A 16,184-nucleotide genomic window follows, 5' to 3' on the forward strand; every position below is an offset into this window, starting at 1 on the left:
TGGCTCTTGTGGGTGTTGCCAGAGTTTTCAGGCGGCAAAAACAGTGGAAATAAAGCCTAGAGAAGGGGAAGTTACTCCAGCCGTAACTGTAGCCTTCTCTTACTCTTTTCTTCCTTTCTAACAAGTTCCAGAAATTTGAAAAGATATATCAATTAAATTTTTTCATCGCACAGATGCCATCTGACACTGTTACTGCCCCGAAGATGCATTGAGCTGTTGTGAAGATGGGGAGCAAGTGTACACATGATCCAAACTCAAGCATAGTAACAACAGATCATAACAGATTGATGAAAACAAAACAAATCAAAATCTCATAAATTTGATTATTTTTAGCTCAGACTCTTCAAATCTTAAATCGCCTCTGCCTCCATTGAAACACTCATGCATCTATTACTTCTTAATTTTCTCATAAGATGCATGCGCTGTAACGTATGAACCTTCCTTTCATCTTCTTCACTGATTCATACAGTTACTGCGCGCCCTGAGCAATGGACAGAATTACTAATTACCTGCACGGGGTTACCGTGAGATGCATTTCAGTAGAAATTTATACGAGCTCAGTAATGGCCTCCGATCCGATGACGGCCTGGAGAAATGCAACTGCATGTCGATCACAAGGGTACCAACTATCCTTCTTCTACCTTCTTAAAGAACCAAGAAAAGAAAGTGTCAAGGAAGCAACTTTGCTTTCAGTTATACATTGTTAAGTGCAGAGCTTGATCCTTCAAGCTGAAATAACAGGTTTTGATCACCCTAAGACGTCACTGGAGCACACTTTAGACAGAACCAGAGCCAGGGCAGAGCAGTTATCTCCTAATAACTTGGACAAATCCACTTATCACCCGTTTCAGTAAACCAGGCAAAAAGGGAAAACTGGTCCAGGATGACCAATAAGAAAACAGAGAGATCGACTTACGGTTACAGGAAGCTTTTTCTCATGGCTATACATGTCAAGCAAGTATAGAATGATTTTAACTGATTGACATCACCAGCAGCAATAAAGAAACTAGTGATTAACCCATCCATCCATCAAACCCTACTCTTGCATCATCTGTTGTAAAAGAGATAAAAAGTAATGAGAAGGAACGGTAATTTCAGAATTTCCATGAAAGCGAAGAAGAGGATCGGATAAGATAAAAAGGCAGAAGTTAGATGAGTGGATAACACCAAAGAGAAGGTGGTGGATGCTTGGCTTGCCTCTGAAGAATGACCTGCTTCCACCAATTGCTCAACAGAGAAGCCTGCAAAAAAAAAAAAAGGGTGGTGTAGACGAATGGCGTTCGTCCACGGGAACCGTAACAAGTTCTCTCTCTCTCTCCCTCTCTCTTTGGATTCCATAATCCATCCGCTGTTAACAAGTGTGACTGCCTTTTCTCTATCTTTTAAGAATGTGGATGAGTTAAAATGTTCAAAAGCAATAGAAAAAGGGATGAACATGGATTCGACAGGTTTTGAATCAGTGGTAGCTGAGCATGCAGGTCTGCTCCTCTGTTGCCTCTGCTCTACTACTCGTTTTCTTCTTCCTCCTCTTCCTCTCTCATCTGCAACTTCATTCCCTTTATTTCTTCGCTCATTTGTTTATACATTTCTGCTTTCTAATGGCAGTTAAATGCCATTTTCCAATGTCAGGTGGGCGTCATGAATCCGACAGGATAGTTAAACTTGCCTTTCACATATTTATTCCGCCTTCGTCAACCTCCGTCCACCTAATAGACAATACAGTACAACTCTTTCTTCAATTACCAAAACATCCTTCTCAAATGTTTTTATTACTCCAGCACCGAGAATTCTGAACACAATGGCCGGGGCATTTCTGTCACTTCAAATATAAATTCGCGAATTGCGACGAACAAAATATCTCTGTAATTCTTGACTTGTTTTTGCAATAAGGGAGATGGGACCATCCGGAAGGGTGACACCGACGTGGTTGATGTGACGGATCAGAATCAACGGGTATTTGTTGCCTGAGGTCACTGACAGCTGGACGCCACGTGGATGGAAGACGCGGCCTCCAATAAAAGTGTATCTGCCACGTGGGAGCCAGTGAAAGGGACAAGGAGCAGGCGCTGGGCCGCCCGCTTCCCTCCCCCGGGTCCACCATAAAAGCCTGCAACGTCAATTAAGAGAAAATTAATAGTTATTTAAATAAAAGAGGATATTTTCAATTTATCGTTTTTTGTTTTCGACCTTTCTCGACTCGTCCTCGGAAAATTAATGCTATTATAATTAATTTCTCATTTATTGGGGTAGGGTTTTTCAGACGTGCAGGCCTTCCGCGCGCGTGTGGTCTCTTTCGTCCATCTATTATAGGTCGGTCGGTGCTGCCGGGAGCGTGGACCATGAGCATCCTCTACACGCAGTCGTGGAAGAAAAGCTTACAGTGAGAAGCTCACGAGAGCTTGTCTACATCCTGAGACGAACGACAACCGATACGAAAGGCGTTAGAATTTTTTTGTTATTTCTGAGCCAGTGCTGCGAGAGAAGAGCAGAAGAATTGTCGTAATTAGATTCTGTATTATCTCCATCTCCAACTCCATCTTAAGGGGGGAGCTGACGACTCCAATTGGTATTACGACTTGGCAGCAGAAAGAAAAATAAGAAGAAGAAGAAGATACTGAGATGTAAGTTTTGGACTGGATATTAGGAAAATTGCATCGCTGCAGAAGGGTCTTAATTTTGGATCGGGTTGTGAGGGTTGCAACTGGAAGGAAGGCGATTGTAGCACAGTGTGGGGTTCAGAGCTGTGTTGATAAGAGCGAAAATTTGGTGTTTCCATAGGTGTTTGTTTGCATGCGTGAGAGAGAAATGAGAGGTTGTGGTCGTAGGGATATGTTTGAATCTGAACATTCTAGTCTCTCTTTGTGCATGCAAATGCGCGAGGCGACAGATGGAGATACGTAATTGGGAGAACATGCGGAAGGAATTGTAAAGGGGACGAGCAATATGGCCATTAAACGCCTCTGGGTTCTAAGGAGTAAGGATGAAATGCTTCACCTTGAGTTAGAAATTTAAGGGGTGTTATTAAGCGCACGGGTTAATCTGGATGAACCCGAACCCGAACCCGTTTATTCACTTGAATTTGCTCATCACTAAAAGGGGTGAATCAGGATTTCCACCCAAATTTTAGTTTATCCACTTTCCCGTCTTTTTCCTTCTCGCTCTCGGCCTCCCTCGCGTTGTTATTAATTTATATTACGTAAAAATTTATATTATGTTATTAATAAATTATTTTATTTATTTATTTATTACCTTTTTATTACTATATTAAATTAGTGATTTAAGAATGACAATTAAAATATTATTAAAGTAAGTATTTGATAAAGTATTTTTTTAATTATTTTATTTTTTATAATTAATTAAACTAATGATTTTTATTTTTATGGAAATATATTATTAATTTATACTACGTAAAAATCATTTCTATGTTATTAATAAAATATTATATTTATTTATTATATTAAGTATTTTTATTATTAAATTAAATTAGTGATTTAAGAGTGATAATTAAAATATTATTAAATTAAGCATTTGATCAACTACTTTTGTTTAATTATTCTATTTTTATAATTAATTAAACTAATTCTTTTTAATTTTGTGGAAATATATTATTAATTTATACTAGGTAAAAATTTATCTTATGTTACAAATAAAAAATATATTTATTTATTTATTGTATTAATTGTTTTTATTACTCTATTAAATTGGTGCTTTAAGAGTGATCATTAAATGATTGTTAAAGTAAGCATTTGATATAGTACGTTTTTAATTAATTAAACTAATGATTTGAATTTTTTTGGAATTATATTATTAATTTATACTACGTAAAAATCTATCTTATGTTATTAATAAAATTATTTATTTATATATTCGTTACTTTTATTTATCTATTTTTATAATTAATTAGTACACCACTAATTATTGTATTAATTTAGGCTAAAGTACAATCTAACTTAATTTATTAACAAAGTATCTTATTTAATTAATTAATATATAAAAATATTTTAATATTACATTAAATTACTTATTAGGATAGTAACCATGTTTGTTTAGGTATATGATCTATTTAGGTATATTATAAAAAGTAATTCATTCTCTTATTTACACTATATTTTTCATTTTGGGTACTAACATAGGAAAGTATTTTTTGGTACACTTTACCTCTACCACACTAACATATTCACTTTCACTTATACTTACACTAGATAATTCACTTGCACTTACATATTATCTTTCACTTACACTAGATAATTCTTGTGATATTTGAAAATATTAAGATTATATAAATATTCACCTATTAATATTTTTCTCTTAATTTTTATTATAAATAAATAAAAATAAATTGACCCATGTAATGACTCATCTTCCCTACTTGTTTTTTGGGCAAGGGAGAGTGAACACTATTGATTACCTTTCCCCCTAATATAAGAGCCATTGTTGGCCCAGGCGGTTTCTCAAGAAATGGGTGACCCGATATTCTTAACATGCAAAAAAAAAAAAAAAAAGATAAGCGATAAAAAAACACACCAAAAGGAGATTTTTTTTTCTAGATGTTCTCCTGATGGTAGTCACTGTACAAGAACCCTTGCTTGGGAAAATTTGACTAATAAGAAATTTATAAAGAGATTTTAAACTCTGCTTAAGTCAAGTACAATCCCCAATTACACACATTACAAGAAATGAGGCTTCTACTTGCGAATTTTGTTATTGGCAGATGGTAAAATTTCACCAATAGAACCTTCTCTAAGCGAAAAATTCACTGGCAACCTTTGTTGCCATATTTCCAATGGGAAATGCTTTTGCCAGCGAATTTCAAAATTAACTAGTAGAAGTCAAAATCCCTGCTAGTGAATTCAAAGAATTTTTCTATTTGGGATTTTTATCTTTCCCAATAAATTTATCAAATTGACCAATAGATTGTCCACCCTCAGCCAGTGAATTTCACTGATTTCATTGGTAAAGTGCCATTCTAATGTGTATCTCAGCAAGTAAATTTCTTAAATTCATTTGCAAAGATGCAACCTCTGCCCACGTATTCTTATTTTTCGTTGGCTAGGATAAATTATTTTTTATTATTTTATTAAATAAAATTTCCATGTTTAATAAATAAATTCGTTAAAAATAAAATAATTAACTTAATATAAATTTAATAATATATAAACTATTTATAATGAAATCTCAAAAAATTTACAAATTATACAAGATCTTTCAAATATAAAAAAAATAATTAAAAACTTTACAACATTAGCAAACGATGTGGGGGTGGCTGACTCTAAGTTTGCATCTTCGACTTTAAGTTCTTCATTTTATGATTTTGCTCTTTGTTGATTTTCAGGACTCTATGCATTACTTCATGGAGAAAGAAAAAGACACACATTAGAGAGAAAAAGGAGAAAGAATGAGGTTGTGGACTTGTATCCAAACCCTCCCCCTGAAGTTCTTTTTATTACTGATAAAAGTATAATATTATACTTATGCCCTTCACTCTAGTAAGAGTGAAAAAAAACTAAAAACATAAACTAATTACATCAATGACTCACTAATTACATCATATCTTCCAATACTCTCCCTCAATTTGTTAGGAAATGGCAATTATCCCACCTTGAAACAAATAACATAGACGTAGTAATTAACTCCATCACGGTATCCCAAGGATAAGTATGACACTAGACACATACTCTCAAAGGGTAAAAATAGGTGATAAGTCGGAACCAACCTAAAATGCTTTTAAACAAATATTGTGATAATAATCATTAAAGTGGTAATGTCTGTCATTTACAAGACATCGATAAAATACACAAGGGTACTAACAAAAAAATTCAAATGACTTAAAAACAACCATATATAAAGGACCAACCAAAGCAATGCTCCAAAAAGGGTTGGACAAAGGGGCAAGTAAGAGTCAAATAAAGGACAGTAGGGTAATGAGTAATGAGGAAGATAAGATGTCCTTTATTTTCCCAATAAATTCAAAATTTTCATCACACAAACCAATGCCGACAATAGTCAGCCGATAATAAACCTAAGGTAAGCAACCAAGGAGTTCATCTTCAATAATAATATCTCAATGAAAGAGACACAATAGCATCAACGAAAATGGGCTAATGCCCAAATAACATGTACCAAATATGTAGTTATTTAGCAGCGGATAACTAGTAAATAATGAAAGTCCTTAAGGGTAATAAGGACAAGTGAAATAATCCACAACGAGTCCATCATTGAATAAGGAAAATGTGTACCAAATAATAAACTAGAACCGAGTAATAAGCCACCAATAATCCAAGATAACAATCAAGTTGGAGCCAAGGGACCAAGTCCAGCCGAATCAGGTATCAAACCAATATAGTTGAGTCGCAGGAGGAATTGGTTTAAAACTCGGGACCCGGACTAGTATACCAAAGGCAGGGAGCAAGTGGGCAAGCTCTTTGTTCTTTTTCAAAAACAAGAACTAGTGTCAGAATCTCTTGTTCTGCTTACTATTAAGAAATCTCCAACTTGATTAATTAGACCAATCTACTACTCAACTAACTAATTCTACTGAGGCATCAGTTCCAGCCCAAGAAGAGTAGCAATGAGATGACAACTAAGAGTTTGGGGTTCTCACCTAAACCATCTGCACCAGCAAAGAATGACTACTCTAGCGCCACTACAACCCAACCACTGAGTAATTAAGGGGTGAAGCCGTTTTGAAAACTAACACAAGAAGAGATGGACAATGGGTGGGCTCGAGGGCTTTGCAAATCAGGACACTACTGAAGAAGAGACCATATGGAGGAGGAAGAGAAGGCCCTCCATGACAATGGGAGCACCCCACAATTTAATGAGTGGGAAGGTGGCCAAAAGATTAAATTTACCACATCCAAGCATCACTTCTTTTCGTGTAATGGTGGGCATGTGCAATTTCTCTTTGTTCAGTCTTGTATAAGAAAGTGGAGTAACAAGGGACAAAGATAACTATGGATTCCTACTTCTTATCCATCAAGTGGATTGACTTGGTGCTTGGCTTGCAACGGTTTCAAACATTGGAGACCATCAAAATTGAATTTCACTGAACCATTCTTAAAGTTTGATCAAGATAACAAAGTGGTGCAATGAAACATAATAAATCGGTCTAGTAAGGGATTTAACATTGCTCTCGAGGCAGTGGTAGTGACTACCACCACAGATGTTGTCTACCTTCACTTGGATAGCATTTCTCCTTGGGTGCCACTTTTCTGGCATAGTTGGGGCATGTCATCTCTCTGGAAGGGTTGGCCACAGATCCTCAGAAACTCAAAGTGACAATGGACAGACAAGGCATCTAAAGCTTTCCAAGATCTTAAATAAGCCTTATTGAATGAACTGATACTATCCTTATCTGACTTCTCTAAAATCTTTGTGGCAATGTGATGCATCGGTTTTGAGGGTTGGCGTTATTTTTAAGTCATGAGGGACTTCTAATGCCACTTTAGTAAGCCTTTGGAAGGGTTTTAAAATTACTTGGCTATGTGCCCATGCCCACCTCCTCATGAGGAGGGCTATGCAAGAGGTTTTGCTCTTGTACTTCTACAAACCATTATCCAAAATCCTATCCTAGTATACTAGCTACCTCTAATTTACTCACAAAATGCAGCACATAATAAATTAGATTCACACTGTTTAATTAATCTCACAAAGAAGCCAATCGAGAATACAGGATAGTTACAGGAACGTTCAGAGGCTCTGCAGTAGGTTCAAGGTCTCGCCTATATGCTTCTCCGGCTGGAACTGATTGTTGTAGATGAGTTGAACCACCCCCTTCTTGTCCAGAACATAAGTTTGTCTCCCCGGAAGGGTTCCAAACAGATCCGCTGGGACTCCCCAATCTTTCCTCACTTTGTTTCCTTCATCACTCAATAAGGTGAAAGGCAGCCTGTACTTCTTAGCAAATGCCTGCACGGATACATTCAAGCCTTTGTCACTAATGGTGTCCTGGTTTTCGTTCATCGTCGAGTTACTAGAAAACATAGAAGCATTGGAGGAAGACAATAAAAAGACGATGACCATGAACAAAAGATACCTTGTGGGATGCTGTATCGTCGCCGCTGATTCCAATAACTTCAGCTCCTGCCTTCTTAAATTTCTCATACGAATCCCTGAAAGCACAGGCCTGCAAAATCAAGTCCCCCGGGTCGGTCAAACTTTAGAGAGTTCTAAAAACGTTCTGCTCTGCTCTTATCTCTCCGACAATAAAAGTTGAAGGTTTTCTGAAAGTTGTTTTGAATAGTATAAAATTCAAAACACCATAAACTCATGAATTGTAATGTCAACTCGACCAAAACTCAAAACCCCTATAAAAAGACATTTGCCATGTTGAATTCCGACATTGTAACTTGAGAAATTCAAGGAATGCCTGTAAATCACCTGTTTCGTACATCCAGGAGTTTCGTCGGCAGGGTAGAAATAAACTACGACAGGCTTGCCTTTGAATTTGGAGAGGCTCACCGACCTCCCATCTTGATCTTTCAATGTAAACGAGGGGGGAGCACTGCCTTTCGTCACCTACAAGAATCCAAAGCATTCACCTGTTTTAAGCATCAAAAGATATCCATCCTCTCACATTCTTTTGAAAATTTGCCCCAAAATGTACCTTGGCAACAATGAGGCTCCTCTGAGCAGTAGAAGGACAAGGATAAACTGAGGTAGAAAATGTTGTTGTAGTGGAGAGCTTGAGGCCATAAAATTGGGATTCCGACGAATTTGACAAAATCGGGAGGTTGTGTGAAGGTGGGTTTCTATGATTTTGTGTGGGAACAGAGGTGATTGGAAGCTTAGGCAGAGAAACGCAAGCCATGGCAGCGAGAGTACCAGGATATGGCAGGACCGTTTCGAGAGGGGAAATAGAGTAAAGCTGAGAAGGGATTGATCCAAGACCCTTGGCTCAGGGATGGACATAGATAGGCCTTCACCGTGTCCGATTAATGACCTCAATCTCAACTCTTTTTATCCCACCCCCGCGGGATGGCAGGGATGGGGATAGATAAGCCTTCACCGTCATCGATTGGTGGCCTCAATCTTAACTCTTTTTATCCCAACCCCACGGGATGACGTCCGAGAAGCTCAACGAAGATACAGGAACCAGAAAATGAACCACCCACGAAATTACAAAAAAAATAAATAAATCATGAATTGTAAATTTTTTAATGGTTCCGTGAAAAAGGTGGATCACAGATGAATTAAGTATTAACTTGTGGAACGAGGAAGATGCTCTAGATTAAGATGAATAATTTAGATACAGCTCTAGAATTCACAAGAAACGAGTAGATGAAAATGAATTTAGGAGTCTCAACGACATAGCCGTCAGAATTATTTAAATATCAAGGGAGCATGTCTGTTAAGATCCTATTAAATTCCATTACATTCATTTTCTATCTGTAAACAAATTTTAATAAAAAAAATTCAATGTGGGTTTCAATACGGATCGTCACCAACAGAAAACGATCTTGGGGTGTGAACTCTCCTGTGATGTTCTTACAGTAATAAGCCATGGAAGGTGGGTGGCCTGCAATAGAGAGGAGGGAGGATCTAACGAGGTAGGTTTCTGGTAGACAACCTCATTTCTTTTCAGAGTGCAAGCAATTGTGTCTTTTATCAATCTCTTTTCTGGTAGCCAAACTTTAACAATCTCATTAGTCTTAGCCAGAAACAAAAAATCTTTCAGGTTTTAAAATGCAGAAAACAATCCTCGTGTTTTGCAGGATTAATCAACTGAATTTTCTTTTGCACTTGTGACTACGTAGATCGGTATGTGCTTACGTATATAAATACCCAATATCTGTAGAATTTCATATCATGTCTGCACTTTTGCAGCTCGTGGGAGGAGGAAGAAGGAGAAGAAGAAGATTAAGGGTGAGCAAGCCGCGATGGAGAAGCAGGGTACGTGCATGTTCCCCTAGCCATTAGGAGGAGAGTCTCGCACGTACTCTCCCTCTCCACCGCGGAAACTCGCCCCACCCGGAGCCCAGTGCAATTTCAGTTCAGGATTTCACTTCAACCACCACTTCTGTTTCATTTCATCTCACAGGTGAGGCTTTCATTGCTTTACATTTCATGATTTGTTTCACGTAAACGAATGGAATGGATTTTCGAGTAAAATGGACGCGAGGATTAGTTTGCTAAAGCTTCGCATTTTCATGATTGAAACACCGGCAAAACGGTTGAGTGATCAGAAATTCTTGCTTTTGCTAATTTGAAGCATTATACAAGTCTTGGTTATTGTAAAAGCTGACCAGCTAAACCATAAGTTAACAAGCTTCAATCCATGCTTCTAAACCAACCAATCAACCGCGATCCGATCTGTTCTCGAGGGCTAATGCTGCTGAATCCACATGGCCGAGCAAATTAGTGTATATCATCTGCTTCAAATTATCAATTGTTCCCAACAGGTTACAATCGTCAGGCCCTGTTGCGTTTCTCAACTGATCCAACCAGTCGTTGGCTTGCTTCAGTTGTGAAAGCATCACTGCAATATTCTCATCGCAATCTGCCCGCCGTCCCGCCACGCCATCCTTGCCTTTCCTTACACTGGTTCCAGGCCGAAAGCCGGTATTGAGGGCGCCGTCCAAGAACTTCAGGAACCATGACTGTGATTCCTTCAACAAAAGTCTCCGTAGTTCTTGTATCTCCCTGGCACCATCACCTTTCACCCATTCCAATTTTTCGTTTTCTTGAGGTTCTACTCGAGATTCATTGGCGTTCTTGTTATTGAGTAGCGAAGTGTTCCTGCTGGCAAACTTAACTTTGTCAAGAGAGGGTGAACCGGAGATCTGAGAGGAGTTGTCTTTCCATGTTGAAACGGTCGGGTGGTCGATGAGCCGGTGAAGTGCAAAGAAGTTTGTCAGAGATTGATGGGGGTTTTCAACTGTAGCAGACCCACGCAGATCGGCGAACATACTAGAAGATTGCCAAATGAGATAAGCATCCAGAAGTTAAAACAGGATCGAGGCCAGTGCTTCCATCTTCATTTCTCGAATTAGCGAAACAAATTGTAATAACCAAGGCTGAAGCATTTAGGATCATTTATATGAAATGTCATGATTTGATTATTTACCTTGGGAATTCAACCATGTCTGAAAAAATTCTGTATTTGCAAAGTGCACAATGAAGTCCAAATTATGAAAAGAAAAAAGAGTTATACCTAACGGCCTTCAGAAGTGCAGAAGCTGCAGCTGCTTCCCTATGAGCTTCAGCTGCTACCATCAAAGCCACATTCCTCCGCCTTACCAACCCCTTGAGGAAAAAAAGCAAGGTTGGATTAGTGGAAGAAGTGAAAACAGGCCGAGTAAGCAGAAATCGAAAATGCTATCATCGTTGTAGTCTAAATTCTCGGTGCCTCTGATACTGGATCTTCTTCTTAATGATCCATTCAAGAAATAATTCACAGGACCCAGTTTAAGAGAACTCCATTATTGACTTTTGAAAGACAATTGGCAGCCCTCCTAGTGGGAAAATAAAAGGAGTCAATTCTCTCATGACCCATCATCTTTACTTTCCTGCTTCGTTATCACAAAAAGACCATGTGATGTAATCCTATCTATTTGACCGGAAAGATCTTTTTAGGGGTCTTTCCAGTAAGTATCGGAATGATCTTTCATGTAAGCTGATCAGAGCTCCAAACATGGAGTCATATAGCTAAGCAGTTTTTAGGTCCTACGGAGAAGCTGGGAGAAAACGTACCTTGCCAAGTTTGGCAATATTTGGCGGGAGAGGATCCAACGAGATAACTTCACTCGCCCGCTTCTTCTCTGCACCAACCGAAGAGCTCAGCAAAGCTGTGGAGTTCTGTTTCTTCTTCACTTTTCTTGCTTTTCTGGGAGTTCCATTATTTGAAGGCAGAGATGTTTCTTTGATCGTGGGTCCGCCAACATCAGTCTTTGCAGTGGATGATGAATTCTCGATCTGACTTCCAACGCAAGGAGTTGCAGGTCTCGCCTGTGAAGATTACATCATTTGAATCATGGTTTGAAGCTTAAAAGAAAGTGAAATAGGTCTTAATTAAAAGAGAGCAGTCCCCTTCCACTTAAAAAAATAAGTCATCGTCATTCACATGGCTCATGTCTCCAAATGATGTAGTAAGACCCTTTATTTACCCCTTTAAACACGATTCTCTGGGTTCGTTCTTAAAGTGCCATTTTCCACTAGATTGATTGAACTTCTTTCTTGTCATGAGACCGTGTACTAAACCAGAACCCAACAGATGCTCGATTAAATGCCGCTAAAATGTTATTCAGCTCAGTGTCGCACCTGACCTTTGAGCTCTTGCTTGCTGTGGAAAGATCCAGCCTTCTTATTGACTCCAGCTTTTTCGTTTCCGTTAATTCTACTACCGGCACCGCCAGCATCAGCTCCGGCATTCCCCTTGGAACTCGTACCGAGAACACCCTGCATGTACCTGGAAGCTACCACAACCTTTTCCTCCTTGATCACTATTCTGTGCCTTGGGCTATCCTCCTTAACATCCGACGATTCACCGAATTTAAAACCAGTAGCTTCGTGATTAGCCGCCTTGGGGCCCTCGGAAGGAACCAACATTTGCATCAAGTCCTTGGGGTTCCCCACAAACGGGTTCCTCCCCGGCACTGGCCTCACCCCAACCAGTACTGGCACTGGGCTCCCTGACTCAACTCCGTCCACATAGATGAACTGGCCGAGTTGTAACTTGTTTGCTAAGATGAGTTCGTCGTCTTCCTTTGACAAGGAGACATACGTCGAGTGAGAGGAGTCCGAGACCTTGATGAAGAAACCATGGTTTGGCCAAAGATCCGACCCAGTTAGAGCAGGGACGATACTAATCACCTGTAGAAGGACGGAGCGATACTCTCCACATACTTTAACGTCCGAGTTTATGTTCTGCAGAAGCTTCAGGAGGACTCCTGGAGTAAGGGAAGCCATGTTGTTTTGAACTGCCTGAGATGAAGTCAGAAACATTCTCCATCAGTTGGTTTCGACGATTGAGGAGATCCCAGAGAAAAAAATTAGTAGCATTTAATTCAAAGCATTCAAAACACAATTAAACGACTCGAACAATTTATTCTTCAACTGTCGATCAATTTAGCATTTATGCTATGCCAAATCATGTGCAAGGCGTATAAGAGAAAGGCAAATTAAAATTCGTCATTCCACATTGCTCGTATGATCCAGGAACAACAATGGATCAAACAAACAGCTAAAAACGTGTTTCCCAACGCCAGAAATCAAGATCAAGAACTACTTCAGAGTTGAAACTCTAATTTGCAGGTTCAGTTTAATCTGTTTACAAGCAAATCCACATATCGAATAAAACCTCATTCCATTCGACTGCAGAGGCAAAGAGATTCTTATTTTCTACCGCAACGGTGACATATAAGAGATTACCTGAAAACTGCAAAGACCATCTACCCCGCAGAAGCTATAGCCCAGAGAACAATGTCCAATATTTCTGTTCATGTAAAAAAACTAGAAAATAATGGATCGTCAATTCGTCTGTTCCAATCTCCTACGTCAGCGACAATGATTTGAATGAAACACAAAGAAACAAACAGAGAGATAAATACCTGCGGAACCGATAACCCACAAAGAGATTGCAATAAGGAGAACGGAGTTTCAACGGAGACATCTTCCTGAGAGGTGCGAACTCAACATCTTCGTGGCTCTCCCAGCCATTTTTGGCTCCGTTAGCTTTGCTCGGGAGGCACGTAACCACCGCTTTCCCTTGCGTTCTAAGCGACCAAAAAATTACTCTTTGGACCATTTCCAGCGTGAGCGTCAACCAGCCTGAGTACGCGATAATCCAGCCGACAAGATGAATGATGAAATCGATCCTAATTAAAGTAGGAAAGTGCGAAGCATATCGATGAAAGGCCACACGTCATTCGTTCGGGGGTGGAACGTCAGCCTCTTGGTTCACTTCATGGTGTCACACGAGATCTCCCGTCCCTCTCCAAATATGACACAGGCTAGCAAATTCCCGTAGAGATAACACTAACACAAGACCCAACTTATGTATGACAAATAGTTGATTAATGTCTACGAGATGATAACTACAATTAAGATAAAAATTATGTGATTGTTATAGTGGGCTAATGGAGTTGCTAAAATTTAATTTTAGAGGACATGAACATTGTGAACATATTTGATGGTATCAAAGTATAATTGTTGGCGTTCATGAAGAAATGCAACGAATAGTATAACTACACAAAGAAAATCACAAGATGTGAAACGTTTGTTTGATCTCTAAACTTTCTCTTCGAATTGAATTTCTATGAATGAGTTTTATTGGTGTTGTAGACAAATAGATGGGTGGATTAGAATACCCCTAGTTGGCTAGCATTTCAACTTCTACTTAATGCTTGACAAGAATTTTTGGTTAAGGAAATTCTCACTAATAATAAAAGAATTATTTATAAAAAGTAAACACAAACCACTGATGAGACAAGTATCCATCAAGGTTGTGCGTAGGCCTTCACCATAGAACAAAAAACTGATTGCAAATATTTGGTCCTTGTAAGGGTAGTGGTCGGTTATTAGGATATACTGCTCACATCCAAGACACATAAATTAAGACCTTAACAATGGAACTTAAATACTTTTGAAAGAAAATACAAAATGAAATCTGTAAGAGAAGTTACGTATAAATCTTTTATGCAATTCAAGTGAGAGAAAATCACATTAGATATAATTCACATTGCCACTATAACAACTTTGTCTAGATGACCAAAGCAAGCAAAACAATAGGACACAATGATCATAAAAGTAAAATTTAGGGTTAACGCTTATGTACTTTCCCTGGAATCAATAAAATACTTATATAGAGAAGACAATCATTATCTTGTGTTTTTATAATCAATGAATCCATACAGTTCAGTAGCACCTATAGAATAAAAATACTTGAGTTAAAACCTAATAGAGTTTTGCCTTTTTTAGACAATAAAAAACCAGCCTACCCATGACATCTACAAGAATGAAAAATTAGATCTAGTAGGAGCCAGAACAAGCTTCCAACCGAAATTTGCATAGAAGAATGAATTACTTAGAACTAGTTTTATTTAACATAAACACATTTTTCAATAAAAGAAGGCAACGTGTGGCAAAAACCATGATCAATAGTCAAAGATAAGAAAATATTTTTATACAACTAACAACAATATCGGTTAGTCATAATACAAACAACTTCTTTCATCTTCAAACACTGATAGATACACTTTAACTACGTACAAGAGAGGATAACAATATATGAATGATGTTAAGGGAACCTTTTTGTGATGTCTTCACGGGTTCATTTCCTTTTATCTATTTGAAAATGACTAAATTAGTTAAAAAGATAGTAGGAACAAAAAAAAAAAAAAGCCAGAGGAGAAAAGAAATGGTCTAATTAATACTAATCCCTATGTAAAAATTAAGAAGGATGAAGCAATAGAAAAAGGAATGAAATTCTGAAAAGGAGAGGGCTGGCATGTTAGGTCTTAAAAAGATAAACATGAGGGGGAGGTGAATAGATTTATCAAAATTTATGGCTAATTTATAGTTTACTTATATATGTATCGAAACATAGAAATAAGTCAATCAACTACTAAACTAAGGATTTTTATAGTGGTTCACAATCTATATTCAAATCACTACTCCACACCCAGGAAGTTCTTGCCGCTAAACGATATCTACAACTTAGCGCCTTAAGAGACTCTCATACAACACCAACCCAAACACCTTGGAACTTATAGTCAACAACTCCTAGGTCAAGTACCTAGGTCCCGATTAAAGAATTTTACAACTTTCAATCAGATTTGACAAGTTTTATAGGGGTTACTTACTTTCGATGTAAAAATAGACCTCATATAAGATGGATATAATAATAAAATATTAAATTGATTACACCAATCCTAGGTTGAATCTTGCAACAATTTTTAGCATCAATACTAATATGAGTTTCAAAGATCAAGACTCTTGAATGCTTTAGAAAAAACTGGCTATATGGAAGGACTTTTAAAATATGATCAAATGATATGAAGATCAAACCTAAAACAATATAAACTTAAAGGAATCACCTGAAAAAAAGTACTTAAAACATATCTAAGAAATAATCACATAACTGCCTCAACTTTCAATGGCAAACTTGCTTAAAACCATTTTTTTCTTGGCTTCATTGGTACTAGCATATTGAGAAATCACTTGAGAGCACTTGAGAGCTTTGAAAT

The 16,184-nt window shown here is 37.9% G+C and overlaps 2 protein-coding genes and 1 long non-coding RNA gene across 4 annotated transcripts; all 3 read right to left on the reverse strand.

Moving 5' to 3' along the window:
- Window positions 1–288: 288 nt before the first annotated feature.
- LOC137956079 (uncharacterized) lies at window positions 289–1,609 on the reverse strand. The gene is made up of 2 exons (XR_011113210.1): window positions 1,198–1,609; window positions 289–1,051 (listed from the first exon to the last, which is right to left on the reverse strand). It is a non-coding gene; the product is annotated as an uncharacterized lncRNA (long non-coding RNA).
- A 5,591-nt stretch (window positions 1,610–7,200) lies between these two features.
- On the reverse strand, window positions 7,201–8,940 carry LOC137956560 (peroxiredoxin Q, chloroplastic-like). Its single transcript, XM_068804102.1, has 4 exons — window positions 8,606–8,940; window positions 8,380–8,517; window positions 8,036–8,125; window positions 7,201–7,908 (listed from the first exon to the last, which is right to left on the reverse strand). The coding sequence occupies exons 1-4, from the start codon at window positions 8,807–8,809 to the stop codon at window positions 7,690–7,692; spliced, it is 651 nt and encodes a 216-aa protein (XP_068660203.1). The 5' UTR covers window positions 8,810–8,940; the 3' UTR covers window positions 7,201–7,689.
- A 1,254-nt stretch (window positions 8,941–10,194) lies between these two features.
- On the reverse strand, window positions 10,195–13,653 carry LOC137957071 (uncharacterized). Of its 2 annotated transcripts, XM_068804773.1 has the most exons (7): window positions 13,548–13,653; window positions 13,369–13,449; window positions 12,811–12,921; window positions 12,259–12,702; window positions 11,692–11,946; window positions 11,153–11,244; window positions 10,195–10,908 (listed from the first exon to the last, which is right to left on the reverse strand). In XM_068804773.1, the coding sequence occupies exons 2-7, from the start codon at window positions 13,438–13,440 to the stop codon at window positions 10,296–10,298; spliced, it is 1,587 nt and encodes a 528-aa protein (XP_068660874.1). In that variant the 5' UTR covers window positions 13,441–13,449; window positions 13,548–13,653; the 3' UTR covers window positions 10,195–10,295. The 2 variants fall into 2 exon arrangements, with proteins under 2 accessions (XP_068660874.1, XP_068660873.1); XM_068804772.1 differs by having other exon boundaries at window positions 12,259–12,921.
- Window positions 13,654–16,184: the final 2,531 nt, after the last annotated feature.

This window comes from Aristolochia californica, unplaced genomic scaffold, assembly GCF_029961685.1.
Source record: "Aristolochia californica isolate CCGP_79_NKW_82.1479 unplaced genomic scaffold, dmAriCali1.0.hap1 SCAF_2, whole genome shotgun sequence".
Taxonomy (NCBI): Eukaryota; Viridiplantae; Streptophyta; class Magnoliopsida; order Piperales; family Aristolochiaceae; genus Aristolochia; species Aristolochia californica.

Excerpts from the sequence above, each read along its gene's own strand:
- LOC137956560 (XM_068804102.1), bottom strand. The coding sequence starts at position 8,809 with ATGGCTTGCGTTTCTCTGCCTAAGCTTCCAATCACCTCTGTTCCCACA. Across the intron at positions 8,518-8,605 it reads GGAGCCTCATTGTTGCCAAG|GTGACGAAAGGCAGTGCTCC; the intron begins GTACATTTTGGG and ends GGATTCTTGTAG. Across the intron at positions 8,126-8,379 it reads CTCCTGGATGTACGAAACAG|GCCTGTGCTTTCAGGGATTC; the intron begins GTGATTTACAGG and ends TTGATTTTGCAG.
- LOC137957071 (XM_068804772.1), bottom strand. The coding sequence starts at position 13,440 with ATGAACAGAAATATTGGACATTGTTCTCTGGGCTATAGCTTCTGCGGG. Across the intron at positions 12,922-13,368 it reads ATGGTCTTTGCAGTTTTCAG|GCAGTTCAAAACAACATGGC; the intron begins GTAATCTCTTAT and ends ACTTCATCTCAG. Across the intron at positions 11,245-11,691 it reads ATATTGCCAAACTTGGCAAG|GGGTTGGTAAGGCGGAGGAA; the intron begins GTACGTTTTCTC and ends TTTTTCCTCAAG.